The 17750-nt window shown below is 55.3% G+C and overlaps 5 protein-coding genes across 5 annotated transcripts; 3 read left to right on the top strand and 2 right to left on the bottom strand.

Annotated features, from left to right (window-relative positions):
* Positions 1 to 1181: 1181 nt before the first annotated feature.
* GUITHDRAFT_147248 (hypothetical protein) lies at positions 1182 to 2379 on the bottom strand (the record flags this gene model as incomplete). The annotated part of the gene is made up of 2 exons (XM_005821329.1): positions 1182 to 1925; positions 2320 to 2379. 2 exons carry the CDS (start codon positions 2377 to 2379, stop codon positions 1182 to 1184), a joined length of 804 nt encoding a protein of 267 aa, XP_005821386.1.
* A 689-nt stretch (positions 2380 to 3068) lies between these two features.
* Positions 3069 to 4343, bottom strand: GUITHDRAFT_119407 (hypothetical protein; the record flags this gene model as incomplete). The annotated part of the gene is made up of 1 exon (XM_005821328.1): positions 3069 to 4343. One exon carries the CDS (start codon positions 4341 to 4343, stop codon positions 3069 to 3071), a length of 1275 nt encoding a protein of 424 aa, XP_005821385.1.
* A 2025-nt stretch (positions 4344 to 6368) lies between these two features.
* Positions 6369 to 7962, top strand: GUITHDRAFT_155744 (hypothetical protein). The gene has a single exon (XM_005821327.1). The coding sequence runs from the start codon at positions 6495 to 6497 to the stop codon at positions 7866 to 7868; it is 1374 nt and encodes a 457-aa protein (XP_005821384.1). The 5' UTR covers positions 6369 to 6494; the 3' UTR covers positions 7869 to 7962.
* A 1393-nt stretch (positions 7963 to 9355) lies between these two features.
* GUITHDRAFT_166222 (hypothetical protein) lies at positions 9356 to 10775 on the top strand (the record flags this gene model as incomplete). The annotated part of the gene is made up of 6 exons (XM_005821326.1): positions 9356 to 10060; positions 10110 to 10193; positions 10239 to 10327; positions 10398 to 10462; positions 10508 to 10568; positions 10627 to 10775. The coding sequence occupies 6 exons, from the start codon at positions 9356 to 9358 to the stop codon at positions 10688 to 10690; spliced, it is 1068 nt and encodes a 355-aa protein (XP_005821383.1). The 3' UTR covers positions 10691 to 10775.
* A 5071-nt stretch (positions 10776 to 15846) lies between these two features.
* On the top strand, positions 15847 to 17513 carry GUITHDRAFT_56792 (hypothetical protein; the record flags this gene model as incomplete). Its single annotated transcript, XM_005821325.1, has 3 exons — positions 15847 to 16404; positions 17112 to 17170; positions 17429 to 17513. Coding segments are annotated over 3 exons (702 nt in total), but the record flags the coding sequence as incomplete, so codon positions are not given.
* Positions 17514 to 17750: the final 237 nt, after the last annotated feature.

The raw sequence follows: 17750 nt of genomic DNA, 5'->3' as shown, positions 1-17750 counted from the left end.
GCCGTCACTCCTCCTTTCGAGCCTGCAGTGATCCGGGCTGAGATCGTGATAGCGGGTGTCCTCCTCCCAAGACAAGCACATCCTTCCCCTCTTCGCCCTTCCCACTGGAGGAGCCTTCGTCTCCCCGGGGGAGAGCCGGGCTCCTCGAGCGGAATGAGAAAGAGGGGAAGGATGTGCTTGTCTGGGGCGACGAGCCCCCCCAATGAGAATCCCGGCACCGATCACGCATCTGCCTACGACGGAGTCAGGGGCGCAGTACAGGGGGAGGAAGTTGTGGATCACTCGCAGTTTGCCCCGTGGGATACCGAGCTGGATTAGGACGCAGAGGCCATGGTTTGAGACGGATGGAGCCAAGATCGGGAAGTGGAGCAGGAGCAGGCGACGGCACTTTGCTGTCCTCCCTTCCTCCCTGTCCTCTCCCCTCCTCTCCTCTCCTCGCATTCCACACTCTGCAGCTGTCCTTGCTTCTAATTGCGCTAGTGCTTATGCTCCCGGCACATCTTGCGATTTCAAAATATGGAGACGAAAGTTGGTCATAATAAAAACAAGGCCCCCTCCCCCTCCCCCTCCCCCTCCCCCGCCTCCTCCTTCTAATTGTCCTTATCCTTATCCTTGACTCCCTCCTTCCTCCCCTGATCATCCAATCTCTCGCTCATTCTGACCTCTCCTCCTCCTCCTCCTCCTCCTCCTCTCCTTCCACCACACACTCATCATCGTCGGTTTCTTCCATTCCATCCTTCAACTCCTCCGTCCTGCCTCTCTACACACCAATTCTCTTCCTCACTTCTCTTGCTCGTCCTACTTCCCTGCTCTCCTGCTTCCAAGCTGCAGAATTTTCCTCTCCTCCTCACCAATATTCACTGTGACGAAGCAACGAGGAGAGAGAGGATCCGGTGGCAGAGAAGTTGGATGAGGAGGTAAGTACAGTGAGGGGAGGAGACAAGGTTTGAGGGGAACGGGCTAGGAGGATGAGGACAGTGAAGAGGAAGAGGAGGGGAGAGCGAAGAGGAAGAGGAGGAGGAGGAGGAGGGGGCGAGCATGGGAATCACAGGGGATCTACGTTTCAATCTTCTTACTCTGATCGTATCATCCTCTTTCCCGTCCAGCTCCACAAGCTTGAACACAGCCAGACCAACACTACCACCACCACCACCACCACCAGTGTCGGCGGCAGTGACGGTTCAAGCAGGGACGACGGAGTTGTAGTGAGCCCCCAGGCTGTATGCGTGCTGGTGGAAGGAGAGCCGGAGGTGGACGGAGGAGGGGGAGAAGGGACTGAAGGTCTGCTCGTCCATCCTCGCGCTGTACACGTGAATGTTGGCATGCAGGGCACGAGCAAGCGCCATGAGCTCGATGTCTCCTCCCCACTCTGCCGTCTCCTCCACCTGCCGCGCGTACGAAGAGAAGTCCGCTTCCTCCACGAACCCCTCGAACTCTGCCTGGTGCGACCTCAGGAAGTTTGCGGCCACCCGGCGGAGGCTGCGGTAACCATCCTCATCTCCTCCCCCCCACTTCTCCACCTCCTTCCCCAGCTGCTCCGGGAGAGAGTCCCGATGCTCTCGGCACTGGTCCGCGAGCGCGCGGTAGAGGCAGTTCCCGTCGGGCTTGATGTCCCTTACTCGCATGCCCAGCGGCTCGAGCAGCTTCGCTATGCTCTTGTCCTCCTCCTCTCTCGGGTCCACCCAGCCCTTCATCGACTCCTTCGCCTCCTCTTGCCGCTTCTTCTCCATCGCCGCCTTCGCCTCCTTCCTCTTCTGCTGGCGCCCTTTCTTCCCCTTGCCGCTCGCTGCATACTTGAAACCTGCAGGCTCCTCCTCCTCCTCCTCCTCCTCCTTCTCCTCATCTTTCTTCGTCTCTGTGGAGGGCGGTGGAGGAGGACTTTGCTGCTCCTCTTTCTTTTCCTCCTGCTTGGTCACTGGAGCCTCCTGCCAATTCAACCAGTGAGCCAGAGAGGAGAAAGAAGCTCAAGTAAGCATGTGTTGGGTAAGGAGGAAGCGGAGAGAGAGGAAGATGAAAATGAAAGTGGATGTTGCGGAGGAGCAGGGAGCAGGGAGCAGGAAAAGAGAGCAGGAAAAGAGAGCAGGAGCAAGGAGAAGAGAGCAAGGAGAAGAGAGCAGGAGCAGGGAGCAGGGAGCAGCAGCAGGAAAAGAGAGCAGGAGCAGAGAGCAGGAGAAGAGAGCAGGAGCAGAGAGCAGGAGCAGGAGCAGGAGCAGAGAGCAGGAGCAGGAGCAGGAGCAGGAGCAGGAGCAGGAGCAGGAGCAGGAGCAGGAGCAGGAGCAGGAGCAGGAGCAGGAGCAGGAGCAGGAGCAAAACACGAACCTCGTCCGAGCTTATCTCCGCCATGAGCGACTCGAAGTTCTTCCTCGCCGCCTCCACCATGGCGGCTGCTTGCCTCGTAATCTCAAGGAAAACTTACTTTCACAGGATTGTATCCGGCAAACCAGGCCTGTGAATCGGATGCGGCTGCCACTGAGTGACTGAGTCGCTCCCGGTCCGGGGCCGCGGCGTGAACCCTGACCGCCGGGCTCGCCGGACTCGGAGGCTCGTGGCGCCGGGCCATCTGTCAAGGCCGCCCCGGGGGGGGGGGGTTGACGGATCGCATGCCAGCCGCCGTGCCAGTCAGATAGCCGCCGAGTTAACAAAACTCTCCGCGCGCGGAGTCCTGTACTATGCGGTAAACCAAGGCGACGCCGGGGCCTACTTGCTGCTTGGGTTTCACATCCTAGCATACAGTCTATCTCTTAATTCTGGTTGCGTGTGCATTAAACTCGGTATTGAGCAAAAACTGTCTTGTTACAAAGGTCGGATTGATGTCCGATCTGCATACTATGATAACTTTAAGTTACTTGTGCTCAGTCAGGTTGCGGGGGCATGGGCGGAGACTGCGGGCTGTAGTACTGTGTCGGACCCGGGGCATGGCAGGTGACCGGGTGCAAACGTACCGGGAGGCTACTACGGTGACAGAGGGGCTGGAAATTTACTTGATAGTGCCAGCTAGAGCGCGGCTGACTGTGCAGGATGTTTCAGCAAACAGAACTTGGAAAATAGTCACTGAGTCATGGCCTGATCTAGCAAGCAGCAGATCCTGGCAGTCTGAGCAGAGGGTCGCTCCTAGTCGCGTTAGTCGAATGAGGACACAGCATGAAAAACTCTCCAGCTGACACCACGTACTTCCACCTCGTGAGGTAGTGAAGCAAGAGCCTGCAGTCGGAGACCCTGCCTCTGTCATCCCTCACGACCGTTAGGATCTTCTCATAGCCTGCGATCCTCCTGTGCCAGACTCTTTCCAGTCCAAAGTCGATGGCAACGAGGGCGATGCTGCGGTTCGACTGAAACTCGCTCACAAAGTCTGCCGTCTGCTCCCAGACGTCTGTCCATACTGGAAGGAAGATGACTTTGAGGAAGAGCATCAAGCGAGTTTGAGAGACCCGCGGATATCTGACGGGGGCTCTCCTCCTCCTTGCTGCAAGCCTCATGTCCCGGTAGGCAAGGGCTGGGGGTGACAGAGGAGCAGGGTTGCGAGTAGCTCCCCATCGCATGGGCCCGTAGGTGTCAACGAAGTAGTACCCAGCTACCATGCGCAACTTGCTGTATGCTCTTGCTATGAGGTCGTGATCGTCGTCTCCTTGGTAGAACCCGTCCTCATCAAGAAACCCGAGCTGCCGCAGGGAGGGCGCATGCCACAGAAGCGGTCCTCGGTTGCATGTTCCTCTCACAGCAAGAGACTTCTTGGCATCGCAATGCTGGTGGACTGGCAAAGGATCGTTATACTTAACCCCGCATCTTCCTGCTCTAGAGTTCCCATGGGCGCAACGGGCCGACACGGCAAAGACATCGTTGAAGACTCGGAGGGGGATGTACATCGCAAGGTTGAAACAAACTTCCTGCACGAGCATGTCGGCCTGAACAGAGATGATCGCCTTAGTGGCCCGTGATAACCTGTATCCGATGTTCTCCGACGAAGTCTCCCACACTGGCGTCGGCTGTACGACAAGAAGGACCCGCGTGAAGATGGTGGTTTCTTGGAAGCTGCTGCTGTTGATGAGCCCCAGGATCATCTCTTGCGTCGAGTCAGTGCAGGCGTCCAGCACCAGGAGGAGCTCAGTAGACCCGCAGGACATGTTGAGCACAGTGGGTAGAGTCTCCAGGACGTGAGATTGCGCGTTGTGAAAGGCGATCACGATACTTTGATCGGGATCGTCCTCTGAGGTCACCAGCTGGAACTCGATCCTTGCTGGATCTCGGAACTGTCCCAACCCGTAGTGAAGCGCATAAGTCTCGTTCAAGTAAGAGCTGTTCTTGGGAGTTCCCTGTCCCTGGGCTCTGTGGTGAGATTTGGACATGCGCGTCATCACAGCATTGAAAGGATCTTTTATCCAGCGTTGCAGGGCTCTCCTCGGCGATGACCTGTCAAGATGAAGCATTTGCTTCAAGATGACGGTCGTGAGTATCCCCTGAAAGAGGAGGAGGCAGAAACACGTTGGAACCAAACATCGCCTCTTCCTCCCCGTCCTGCTCTGAGCACGAGGCTTCTGAGACCTCATATGAGAGAGAACCGACTGATCCGGCACATATGAAGTCTCCCGCTCAGCAGCCCTTGAGCATGGGGGAGCGTGCAAGTCAGGAGGACAATAATGCAGGCTGTGGTCAATTCAACTTCAATGAACCCCCTTGACCTCAGGCGCTTGCTTCAATTGAAAAGCGGCAGAGAGCCTTTCACGTCCTGCACGTCTGAGGATCAATCTTGATGATGCTGATGATGTGACTCAGCCTTATCTCCCTCCAGCTCTCTCTGCTTCCTCCCCTTGCCTGACCGCACGGTACCCTCCTCCTCTTGTCCTGCTCGCACCCAGGATGTTGATTAGTTTCGGACGGGTAATCTACTTTACTCAATCTACTGCTCACTCCACCCCCTTCTCATGCGCAACTTCTGGGGTCAAGAGCAGGGGTTCTAGGTTACATAATTGTGGCCGACCGCTGCTGGCCGCTCAGCCTCGCCGCCTCAGGGCCTTCCTCCACGGGGGCCCCTGGGCCTCCGGGCCTCCCCGGGCTCACTGTCAGCACTGACTGACGGAATACAAGTTTGTTAGACTTGTACTAGTCCAAAGTCACGCAGACATCACATCGACCTTAGTTGTAACAAGACAGTTTTTGCTCAAGACCGAATTTAATCCGGCAGCGGCACACAAAACCAGAATTGAGGAGCACATGAGAGATAGACTGTATTCTAGGATGTGAAACCCAAGCATCCAGACATGTGAGGACCTTAGCAAGACGGCTAGGAAAGCCCCCTCTTCATCCCACACGCTACATGAGCCGCCTTGACACGTAAGTCGTCTTGGTTTACAGGAGAGTTTTTGTTAACTCGGCGCTATCTGACTGGCACGGCTGGCATACGTTCCATCACTGACCGCAATACTCCGACTATTGCCGCAGTGCTCGGCGAACAACGAAACGGCAGCGCTGGATGGCCTCTCGCGCCCTCGCGGCGCCGCAAGACTATCGGTGTCCGACACGGTCCGATCTCAGGTGATCCGCCGACCGTCCGACTTGCCAGTTGCAAACGCACTGGAGTCCAGTATCTTTCTTTCACTCAAGGCCTCCCTGTCCTTCGCTGCCATGAATGATCATCGCGGGGCCGCGCATTCCGGTAGGTATGCGTCTCATTCCTTCGGTGGCGGCCACAGCGACTCATCGCCGCACTCAGTGGCATAGCCGCTGGCCCGGGAATTGTCCTGCACTGACGCAGCAACTACTACAGTTAAGTGAACTTGGGTTTGGTTCTCGCTGTCTTTTCTCTCCTCGCCGCGCCGCGCCGTTTGGCCCAGGCCGGGCTGTCGCCACAGTGTGCCGCGGCGATCGGACAGAGCGTTAGGGTCATCATGATGTCCGATCCTCGTACTGATCTTTAACTTCAACTTTGAGTAAAGAGACAACCGAGTCCGACTCAGTGACAGTGACTATCTTTGTTCTGTCGAAACTTGCGGCGGTCTGACCCCACGGCCTGGACCCGGCCCGGCCCGGGCCGGCCGGGCGCCCCGGCCCGGCGGGCCCGTGCGCCGGGCACTGCGCCGCTGCCGCACTGCCGGCGGCGCACTGCCCGGCCGGCGGCCCCCACCAGGGCCCGGCCGGGCTCCATGAGGTTCAGTAACAGTACGGTAAACTCAGGCTCGCAACTTCGCCGCTTGTACTGAGCCTTGCGGCGTGCGGCGGCCCCCGGGCCCGGCAGTGTGGCTATGGGACTGGATGAGCAAGAAAAATGCACGAGGGGGACCGCCCTGGTCGGTTAAGAGGCTCGTGATGAAAATAGGGGTGGGGTGGATAATGAAAGCCTGGTGAAAGGGGGGGAACACTAGAATAGGCACGGCGTGGTTGCCCCTGTTGCGAGAGGGATGCAGAGACAGGCAGGTCGGTCAGCTCATGGCGCATCTGCATGCCCATGAGGTCAGCCCTGCCGCTCAGCAGACGCGGCGTGACCCCCCAACAGGCCCTGCATGCCATCCAGCAGACTTGCCTTCTGGATCCTGTGCAGCCTGACGCTTTACTCGCTGATTTCCATTCCTCACGCAGTCCGACATCGGGGGCATGGGCGTTCAGCGTCTCGATCAAGGCTCCGAGAGCTGAAGGTGCCAAGAGCTGAAGATCTCATCAGAGCACAAGACCTCGCTAGAGCACAGAACTTTTCTACAGCCCAATATCTTACTGAATCTCGAGACCTCCCAAAAGCGCAGAATCTCACCAAAGACAATGGTCATGATAGAGCTCAATATCGTACGCAAGCAAACAACTTTACTAGGGCTAAGGAGCTTGCTGAAGCACAAGATCTTACGCCAGCACAGAATCTCACCAAAGACAACGGTCATAACAGAGCCCAAGATCTCATGCAGACAAGCAATCTTACCATAGCCCCAAATCTTACGCAAGCACAGAATCATACTCAAACAAAGGAACTCTCGCAAGCGCCGCCATCTCACAATGTGTCAAGAAGAGAAACAGTGTACGCTTGGATGCATGTTCCGAGGACCGGAGGGACGTCAGCATACAACAGCTTCATGATCGCGCTTGCCAACCATGGCCGTAGGATCTATCCTGTTGTGAATGGCAAGGGACCCCCGCATGACTGGAACAGCCCCGGGTGCGATCACTACCCCTGGTACGGAGGGACACACTGTACGCTCATGGAGATGCACATTTGCTTGTCTTCGAAGCTCTTCCCTTCCCATGACATCAGGTTCTTGACGACCTTTCGTCATCCCGTGGAACGCGTGATCTCCGAGTATCGCTGGTGGTTACAGGACAAGAGTAACATCTGGACAGCAGCCATGAAGCAGAAGAGCTCGAGTTTGAAGGAGTGGGTGCTTGAAGAGAACAACGTGGCGCACAACCGGCTTGCTTTCTTCTTGCTGCATGATGGAAAGTATGTTCATGATGAGTGTGTAATGACCAACGCAGTACATGTCATCTCATGGGTAAAAGAGCATTACGGCTCGTTCGAGGGCATGAACAACAGTACCTCTGCAGCCAAGCAAGCGCTGTCAAGGATCGATGTTGCCAGCGGACTGTTCTCCTTCATAGCTCTGCTGGATAGGCCGAAGGCCTCCAACCAGGCGTTTGCACGGGAGTTCGGGTATGAGGGACAGCAAGGGAAAGTTAGGAACAACAAAAGCACGCAAAAGACAACGGCGGTAAGCGATGAGATCCGAGAGCTGATCAAAAGTAGAAATCGTCTGGACATGCAAATCTACCGAGAGATCTGCTTGAGAATCGACCCGGGAAACCCAGCAGGTTGTGACAAGGCGACGGGAGTGATCGAGACGCCTCCGCCCGAGGCTGAAGGAGGAAAACGAGGGAGAAAGCAGAAGAAATAAAGAAAGATAATGTCTCTGATATCATCAAGACTGACAAATAAAGATAATGTCTCTGATATCATCAAGACTGACAAATAAAGATAATGTCTCTGATATCATCAAGACTGACAAAGAAAGATAATGTCTCTGATATCATCAAGACTGACAAATAAAGATAATGTCTCTGATATCATCAAGACTGACAAAGAAAGATAATGTCTCTGATATCATCAAGACTGACAAATAAAGATAATGTCTCTGATATCATCAAGACTGACAAATAAAGATAATGTCTCTGATATCATCAAGACTGACAAAGAAAGATAATGTCTCTGATATCATCAAGACTGACAAAGAAAGATAATGTCTCTGATATCATCAAGACTGACAAATAAAGATAATGTCTCTGATATCATCAAGACTGACAAATAAAGATAATGTCTCTGATATCATCAAGACTGACAAAGAAAGATAATGTCTCTGATATCATCAAGACTGACAAATAAAGATAATGTCTCTGATATCATCAAGACTGACAAATAAAGATAATGTCTCTGATATCATCAAGACTGACAAATAAAGATAATGTCTCTGATATCATCAAGACTGACAAATAAAGATAATGTCTCTGATATCATCAAGACTGACAAATAAAGATAATGTCTCTGATATCATCAAGACTGACAAATAAAGATAATGTCTCTGATATCATCAAGACTGACAAATAAAGATAATGTCTCTGATATCATCAAGACTGACAAAGAAAGATAATGTCTCTGATATCATCAAGACTGACAAATAAAGATAATGTCTCTGATATCATCAAGACTGACAAATAAAGATAATGTCTCTGATATCATCAAGACTGACAAATAAAGATAATGTCTCTGATATCATCAAGACTGACAAATAAAGATAATGTCTCTGATATCATCAAGACTGACAAATAAAGATAATGTCTCTGATATCATCAAGACTGACAAATAAAGATAATGTCTCTGATATCATCAAGACTGACAAAGAAAGATAATGTCTCTGATATCATCAAGACTGACAAATAAAGATAATGTCTCTGATATCATCAAGACTGACAAATAAAGATAATGTCTCAAGAACAAATGGCCCAGCCTGAGTGTCAGATTGTCCTCGTACTGATTTTTAACTTAACTTTGAGTAAACATGCGGATAAGCTGCTGGCCGGCGGCGCTTCCGAGTAACAAAATTGACCAGGAGGAGGGAGACGAGCGAGGGAGAGGGCGAGATGAGGGAGGGAGGGAGTTGACATCGTGATGGTGACCTTGCAAGGTGCGATACACAGGGATCGGCTGCAGGAGGGGGTAGGGAGGGAGCTGGAGAGATCGGCTGCAGGAGGGGGTAGGGAGGGAGCTGGAGAGATCGGCTGCAGGAGGGGGTAGGGAGGGAGCTGGAGAGATCGGCTGCAGGAGGGGGTAGGGAGGGAGCTGGAGAGATCGGCTGCAGGAGGGGGTAGGGAGGGAGCTGGAGAGACCATGTCTCGTTATACAAGGCTGTTCTTCCTTGCAGCCGCCGTCGTCGTCATTGTTACAATGATTGTTACCATCGCCGTCTTCGAGTTGAGGATCTACCGCTCTCAGACTCGACTACTTCACCATAACACGCAAGAGTGGCTGATCCATGCTCAAGCGCAAGATCAGGCGCTCCTCAAGCTACATGGTGCGAATGAAACTGAGCGCAAGCAAACTCCGACAACAGTAGCGGGCAGGAATCAGGTAGGTACAGCTAGGCCTCGCGTTGATCAGGCTGAGTTGCACGCTCGATTTGCCGTGCCTGACAGCCTTTGGCCACCATCGAAAGCTGTGATCAACAACGCCAGCCTTGACTTGAAGCTGAGAATATCTGCCACCAAGCGCATGTACATCACGTATGGGCAGAACTGTTGCGTGAGCGCCAAGCATCGAGCTTGCAGGCACGCAAAGAGAGAAGGGAAGTTTGATGCCTGCAAAGCGTTTTCGCAGAGTGACATCGACCAGAGCTTCCAGCGAAGAAACCAAGAGATCTTCAATGTTGGCAGAGGAGCTGGGCTATGGCTCTGGAAGCCGTATATCATCAACAAGACTCTGCACGAGGATCTCAACGAGGGGGAGTACCTTGTGTACGTCGACGCCGGCGCCGTCATCAAATCGCCGATCGATCCCATGCTTGCTTTCATGGAGGTTCAAGACAGCAAACTACAGGTGCTGGGATGAAAAGTCATCGACTTCAGCGACTGATCGCATCTCCCAGGGCGTCTTGACATTTGGAGTTGGATATCCACAGTCTATGTTCTGCAAACGAGACACTTTCATCATTCAGAACTGCGATACCTCGGTGAGCAAGTCCGACAACCTCGGTCGATCTTGACTCGTCGCCAAGGAATGCCACGAGGCCATGCAGGTAGACGGCTACCTGAGCGTGTGGCGGAAGAGCCAACATGCGCTCGAGGTCGTGCAACAATGGCTGAGGTGAGAAATCAAACCCCCTCCTCACTTGATGGAACGCGTCGACCGTCAAGGTGACTGACGGGAGTGTCAGGGAGTGTCAAGACCTTCAGAGTCTGTCGGATGATGAAAACGTCAAGGGTGAACCCAACCTTCCAGGTGAAGCTGCTTGCTTGCACCTGCAGAGACAGACTTGCTGATCAGGGTATCGGGACCATCGGCACGATCAAGCGATCCTCACCAACATCTTCACGCGCGAGAAATGGTGCTTCTGCTGACCTTGACGGCCATGATCTCTTAGTAACCAACGGTCATCTTGACAGGGGGAGGGAAACCCAGCACGGGCCCGTCCAGTTCATGTTCTCTCATGACCGAGACAAGTCTTGAGGCTCCGGGCGTGCACTCGGACGGGAGTATGGGCCCCCGCCATACGCCGTCACCCGGGGTCTACGCCGGTACTGTGGCCGCCGCGGCGGCCGCGGCGTCTGACCGTGTACACGGTACGGTCGCCGCCGCCGGGCGGCCCAACTTGCACTGCCGCCGCAGCGGTGGCCGGGCGGCCCCGCCCCGCCCCGGACATGCGGGGGGCCATCACCGGGGCCGGGCCCCCGGCCCGGGATGCGGCGGCGCAGCCGTGACACGGTGCTCAGCATGGCGCAGCCTGTGACACTGAGTGTGAAACTTGGCACTGAGGGGCCGGCGCCACTGGCCGGCGCCGGGACTCGAGAAAAGTTCCGGTCGCGGCGGCCCGGGGCGCGGCGGCCGCTTCACTGATCACTACGGTAGTATCGAAAACTGCTAGCCTGCCGACTTGTTGCAATCATTATTAGCACACAATTGTGTACCTCCTCTGGTACTTATGATAAAATTGTATATATTAAATTTGTATTGTGATATATATATTATATAAATAAATGATACACAGGCCAATTGCTTGTATCAAAGGGTTAAAATTGGATACTCAAAGCTACTGGAGATCTCGCACTACGAGACCTTATGATATATATATTTATTTACCGTCTTTGCGGAGAAGAAGTCACCCCATACATTAAATTTTAGATTAATATCATAGGTAACAGTAGAATTTAAATCTTTATTTGCTGGATATTGGTACACTTTTTACAATGAGTTATTTTTTAAAAGTCGCGGCGGAGAAATGGGGGTGAAATCGCTGCTTCAGCGAAGAAGCGCCGCGGGCGTTGGAAGATGGAGGAGGGGGAGGGGAGGAGCGAGGAACAGGAGGAGAGAACATACAAACATGCTAGGGCAAGGAAGGAAGAGCCATTGTCAGGGCAGGCAGGGACAGGGCAGGACCGGAAAGGGTCAGCAGGGATAGGGAAACATGGCATTGCAGGAATTGTTGAACAGGAAAGGAGGGAGGGAGGGATGTGGAGAAAGGAAAGACTAGAGAGATAAATGCTGTACGTGGAGCTGTTACATCACTTGTTCTTTATGTTCTCTTTGTGCCGAGGCCTGTACGGATGCCTGGCCGAATGAGATGCGTTGATTGGCATTGCTGCCGTCAAACAGTTGTTTGCTCTGTGATGTGTCCGGGAGGCGCCTGCTGTTGTCGTTGCTAATTTTATGAGGCTCAGGCAGATCTGGTTGTGGTCTTATTGTTCGTTGCGCTATGCTCATGTGACTGTAAGGTCGCATATTGTGATTTGTTGGGGCAGATACATTGATAGGAGCTGTGCTGTATGTGCTTGTTGATGGTTGTTGAGGGAGAATCGATCCTCGAAGAGCACTGTGCTGTTGAACGATGGAAGAGAGGATGCGTTCTAGACTTAGGCCGTGGCTCGTGAAGAACATGTATCAGTCTGATCAAGAGGCAATGATTGAAGTTTGCTGTGCGCGGGAGACCTTATGGGATGCTGAACCGCTCTTGGTGTGCAGTCATATCTTAGCCCGTCGACAGCTTGGCTGCGATCTGCACTGCAGTGCTTACAGCCGAGGCGTCGCTGTTGCTCCGTCCCTTCCCATGGAGGACGAGGCTCCTCCTCCTCTGGGGTCAAAGAGCGTGAGCGAATTCTTCGAGAAGCCGCAGGGAAGCAAGAAGAGCATAAGTTTCGGGGTGATGAACTCCCTCACTAGGGAAGAAGCGGAGGAGTCGACGATGGATGAGGAGAGGGAAGGCGAAGGTGGGGAGGACGCGGAAGATTTGCCTTGGAAGGACGTCCACGGTGCAAGGCATGTACTCGAGGAGACTAGGAGATGCCACAGTCTCTCAGACCTTGAGAATCTTGAAGCTGCTGTATGGGAGATAGAAGACAGGTGCGTGTCTCTTCTGTCTTGCTCCACTCTGCACCGTCGGCGCGAAGGCTCACAACACGTGCATCGTGGTAGGTTTCTAGAGGTGAAGGAGATGGTGGATGAAGACATCTTGGCTCTCATGTATGAGTTCGAGTTAGAGCGAGAGGTGACTTCTCTTCGTCCCCTCGTTCTCCTTGATTGTGACATGAACATGCAGTCCATCGACCAGTTACGATACGGAACTCATGCAGATCTAATGGGTCTAGCCCAGTCGTTCCTTGACCTTTCCAACTGTCCGTCCTACGGTGTCATGGACTGCATGCGGAAATGTCGGAAGCTTGCGAGCGATCTGTCGGAAAAGTTGCAGGTGCTGATGTGCTTTTTTCCCATGAAAGAGTTAATCTGCGCTATCTAGTTGTGGGGAGACGATTGGCCCTTGCCCAACATGTACATGAAACTGCTCTTTATTGTATCAAGGTGTTCTCGCCTCTCGTATTGCATTCAGGTACAATTCTCCTCCTTCTCAATGTCCTCCTTGCTCGCCTCCGGCTTCTCTTCGTTCCCACTCTCCTCCTCCTTGTCCTCGTCCTTGTCCACCTCTTGCTTCGTACTGTATATTTTCGATCTTTGTTCCTTTGCTATCCCTTCCTTCTTTCCCTTTCCCTCTGATGTCCTTCATACCCGTCAACTTGAAGGCCCTTATCCATCCTTCTTGGACTCCTTTACTCTTTTGATTCTTCTTGCCAGCCTTTGGGTAATGAGATCGAAGCAAAGTTGAAGAAGATCAGCCAGAAGGGATCTCCAGGGAAAAAGTGAGCGCAAACTCAATCTCTTTGATTGTTTTCTGACTGACATCTCGAAGGACACCTTCGAGGAGCATGGAGAGCGGCAGCACGGAACTCCATCCCATGCGAGCTCCGGTGAACACCTCTCGGCTCTCAGACGTTTGTGCAGCTGCATGCGACTAACCCCTGTTTGTCCTGTAGGGGCCCATCCCAGGCATCAATCTCAGCTTTGGGACGGACTCTGACTCTGACGGGCTTCTACCTCCTCGGGGTCATGCTTTCAAGGCACTGGACGAGGCCTCCCATGACTGGGATGCTCAAACTCCGAGCGATCAGCACTACTCGTCCGACCACTCGTCCGACGAGGCGAAGCTAGAGAAGTGCAACAGCAGGCTGCAGGAGATCATAGTGACTCTGGGGGGCCTTCGAGATGACGAGCCACAGCTGGAGGGGAGCAAGACAACGAAGCAGGCCATTCAAGGCCTGCACATGGCTGCCTCCTTCTCTGAGAAGTCCCTCTCAACCTACGGCTCGCCCCCGATGCACGCCTCAGCCCTCGCGCACATCCGCCGATCCTCCTCCATGAAGAATGCGAGGGACGGACGGTCGATGTCTCCTCACTGTGCGTCGAGGGGACTGAGCCCATGCTCTCGAGGCTCCTCCCCGAGCAAAGTTCGAACACGTCGTTCTCTGGTCTCTCCCTCCCAGCCTGACGAGAGCAGCACGCTAGAACGGACGAGGAGCTCAGCTGAGAACTCGAGGTCGTCGCACGAACACTTCGGGCGGTCGGAGGAGTCGCGACGGAGCTCCTTGCCTGACGAAGTCAAGAACACCAAGCCTCGCTCCGTCTATCAGTTCGCCTTGGACTCGCCTGCCCTGATGCGCCTGGGGGGAGCCAAGAGCCCTGACCCTCGTCCCCTCTACAGCCCTCGAACTAGCGAAGGAGGAAGGTTCAGCAGCCCAAGACCCTCCCTCGAGCTGACGAGGCCCCACGACTTCCGGTTGGACCACAAGAGGTCGCCAGGCAACACTAATGACATGCTCGACAGGCACTCAGCGATCCAGGAGAACGACAACGAGAGCACGTCTTCCAGCGATAGCAGGAGGAGCTACCCGCTCGACCACCAGAGGAGAAGGTCAAGCGGCGCCAACATGCTTCTCTCTCCCCCCGTGATCTTGGAATCGAATCGCAAGAGTTTCGTGGACTTGTCGCGCGAGGGGAGGGCGTACGTCAGCCCCGAGCGGCGGTATGCCTCGGAGATGGCTGGTCGCCTGCCTTCGACAGGGAGCATCAGGAGCAACAGGAGCAGCGAGATCAACTTGGGCAGCCCCTGCGGAGATACCAAGGAGAGGAGCTCGAGACGGTCAGTGCAGGAGCTGGAGGATTCGGACAGCCAGTCTAGGAGGAACTCCTTGGAGGCTGCACGGAACGAGTGGCACGGCCTGTACGATCATACAACGGAGGCCAAGGAAGTTGTGGTGACGTCAGCAGAGCAGCAGGAGGTCGTTGCCATCGACGTGCTACAAGATCTCGCGCAAAATGCCTTGGACGCCGACTCGTCCAAGGTGATGGAGTACTTCCTCGAGAGCCTGGAGACCTTCTCGGAGATCCGCTCGACCGCTCCGCTCAGCCAGCAGGTGAGGTCGCAGCTGGAGCTGCTGCTGGTGGTGGTGAGGGACAAGCTCTGCCTCCACCGCAACAGAGAGTTCCTGCAAGAGAGCATAGCACAGTGGCAGCGGCTGGAGGTGGCGACTGCCCCCGGCTCTCCTGCCCTCCCTCCCCTCGGGTCGGCCAACCTCCCCAACCTCAACGCGATCTCGAGCCTCTCGTCCGAAGCTTCAGTCCACGAGGAGAGTAGTAAGGACTCCATCGGTGGCTCTGGGCCAGACTTGGGCAGCTTGCCAGCTCGTATGCCGCGGTCGCGATCGTTCAGCAGCGGGAGGAACCCGCTGCTGAAGCGCAGGCAAACTCGTCAGTACGATCTTTTCACGGGGATGGACGGCTCCCAGGGGTACTCGAGCCGCAGCGCGTCAACAAGCTGTTCGCCTCACCTCAGCCCCCGCCGCTCCTCTCCTTCTCTATCTCATGAGAGGGACTCGGAGCCTCCCTCCAGCAGGGCCTCGCCTGTGACCGGCACGCTGGACAAGCCCAAGGTGTCAAAACTTGACAAGACGGAGGGTTACTCGGAGTTCTGCGAGGAGGTCGCCGAGCAGCTCAGCAGGGCCAAGAGTTTGCGGGAGCAGAAGCCGCTCGGAGCAGAGGAGGCGGTTCGAACTCCCTCAGCTGGGGAGGAAACGCCTGACACGGAGGTCGGAAGGCACGGGGAAGGAGCGACGGATTCGGAGGTGTCGCAGCCCCAGTCGCTCGCTGACCGGGCGAGGATCAGCCGACAGCAGAGCGCGTCGAAGCAGCCGGGAGCGCACAAGCTGATCAAGAACGGGTCCATCGATGGGCACTCGGTCGATGCCATGAGGGGGGAGCAGGGGGCGGCTGTTTGCCACGAGCTGGGGATCTCGGACTTCGAGACCGTGAAGCCCATCTCCAAGGGAGCATTTGGGGTCGTCTACCTTTGCCGGCACAAGCTGGACGGTCAGCTATACGCGGTGAAGGTGCTGAAGAAAGCGGATGTGAGGAGGAAGAACCAGTTCAAGTACGTCAAAGCTGAGAAGACGATCATGGCGGCCGTCGACTGCCCGTTCGTAGTCAAACTGATCTGCTCGTTCCAGACGCGGGAGAATCTTTACCTGGTGATGGAGTACGTGCAAGGGGGGGACTGCTACACCCTCCTTCAGGGCATAGGGAGCCTGAGCGAGGAGTGGGCAAGGCAGTACATGGCCGAGATGGTGCTGGCGCTGGAGTACCTTCACAACAAGCGCATCATCCACAGAGACCTGAAGCCGGACAACATCCTCATCAACTCCGACGGCCACCTCAAGCTCACTGACTTCGGCCTCTCGGACATGGGCCTCATGGACAAGAGCGAGCTCTCGGTCCTCGCCACCCCCACCACCCCGGCCGGCATGACCCCAGCACGCCTGCGGTCGCCGAGGCACCGGTCCCCTGTGCGGCATCGGGACATGGCCGACTGGCAGCGGCACAACTCGCCTCTGCGCAGAGATATCCTTGAGGAGTCTCCGGGGCGGGATGACAGTCTGCACACGCTGAGCGAGAACTGCGCGATCAACCTGGAGGACGCGCTGAACGAGCAGGGGATGTCGCCGAGGAGACCTGGAGGTCACCTGGAGCCGAGGCCCGAGTTCGGGAGGGGGAGGCCGCTGCGCCCCTTCGAGAAGATGGACGAGCGAGTAGGATCGCTGGGGGAGGAGGAGGAGGAGGAGGAGGAGATCGGGATCGACCTCGGGGAGCAGCAGGATGGGGGGCTCAACGTGCTAGAGCCGACTTTCGAGCACAGGAGCGCAGTTCACCAGGAGCTGACCAGGTTGCCCGAGCTGGAGCGGCGGCCGCGGACTCTGTCGGAGGGGACGCGAGAGCCGCCAGTCATCGAGCACTCCTCGCTGCTGAGGAGGCGGCAAGACGCTGGGAACTTCGACATCTCGGAGAAGTGAGAGCAAAGAGCGAAGAAGCTGTGCTGGGGTCTGACCTTACTGGCAGGTGGGGAGAAGGCGGGGCGAGCATAAGAATGGATTGTATCGACGAGTTCAAGTCGCCGTCCCACCAGGCTCCTCCCCTCCACATATCCAACTTGGGGCATGCGAGCACCTCCAAGACGCCGCGGAACCAGAACAAGCTGGGCATCAGGAGAAGGGAGGATATCGTCGGAACCCCCGAGTACCTCTCTCCTGAGATCCTCCTGGGGCAAGAGCACAGGTCTCCTCCTCCTACACCCTCCGCGCTGCTCCTGCCTCCCACTGCCTCCATGCTCCTTCCTGCCTTCCTGCTCGTTCCTTCCTTCCTTGTCCCTCCACTTCCTGCCTCCTCCTTCATCCTACTCCTACTCTCTATACCGCCTCTACCCTCCTACCTCCTACCTCCTACCTCCTCACACAACTGCACCACTTTCCGTTTCCTCCTCAGCTGACCCTCGTCCCTCGCCCTCTCTCCACCTGCATCTCACTCTCTTGGCAGCTTCGGGGTTGACTGGTGGGCCCTCGGGATCATCCTCTTTGAGTTTCTTACCGGACTACCTCCTTTCACTGGCGACACACCAGAACTTGTAAACTCCTCTTCCTCCTCCTACTCGTCATCATCATCATCATCAACAACAACAACACCTTCCTCCTCCTCCTCCTCCTCCTCCTCCTCCTCCTCCTCCTCCTTTTCCTCATCATCATCATCATCATCATCATCATCATCATCATCATCATCATCATCATCATCATCTCATCATCATCATCATCATCTACTTCATCCTCCCCCTCCCCCTCCTTTTCCTCTCTGGTAGCGCAGG

Source organism: Guillardia theta, assembly GCF_000315625.1.
Source record: "Guillardia theta CCMP2712 unplaced genomic scaffold GUITHscaffold_146, whole genome shotgun sequence".
NCBI lineage: Eukaryota > Cryptophyceae > Pyrenomonadales > Geminigeraceae > Guillardia > Guillardia theta.
This window is presented reverse-complemented; position numbering and strand designations above follow the sequence as displayed.

Bases quoted from the DNA above. Each gene is read 5' to 3' on its own strand.
- GUITHDRAFT_155744 (XM_005821327.1), top strand. From the start codon at position 6,495: ATGCCATCCAGCAGACTTGCCTTCTGGATCCTGTGCAGCCTGACGCTT.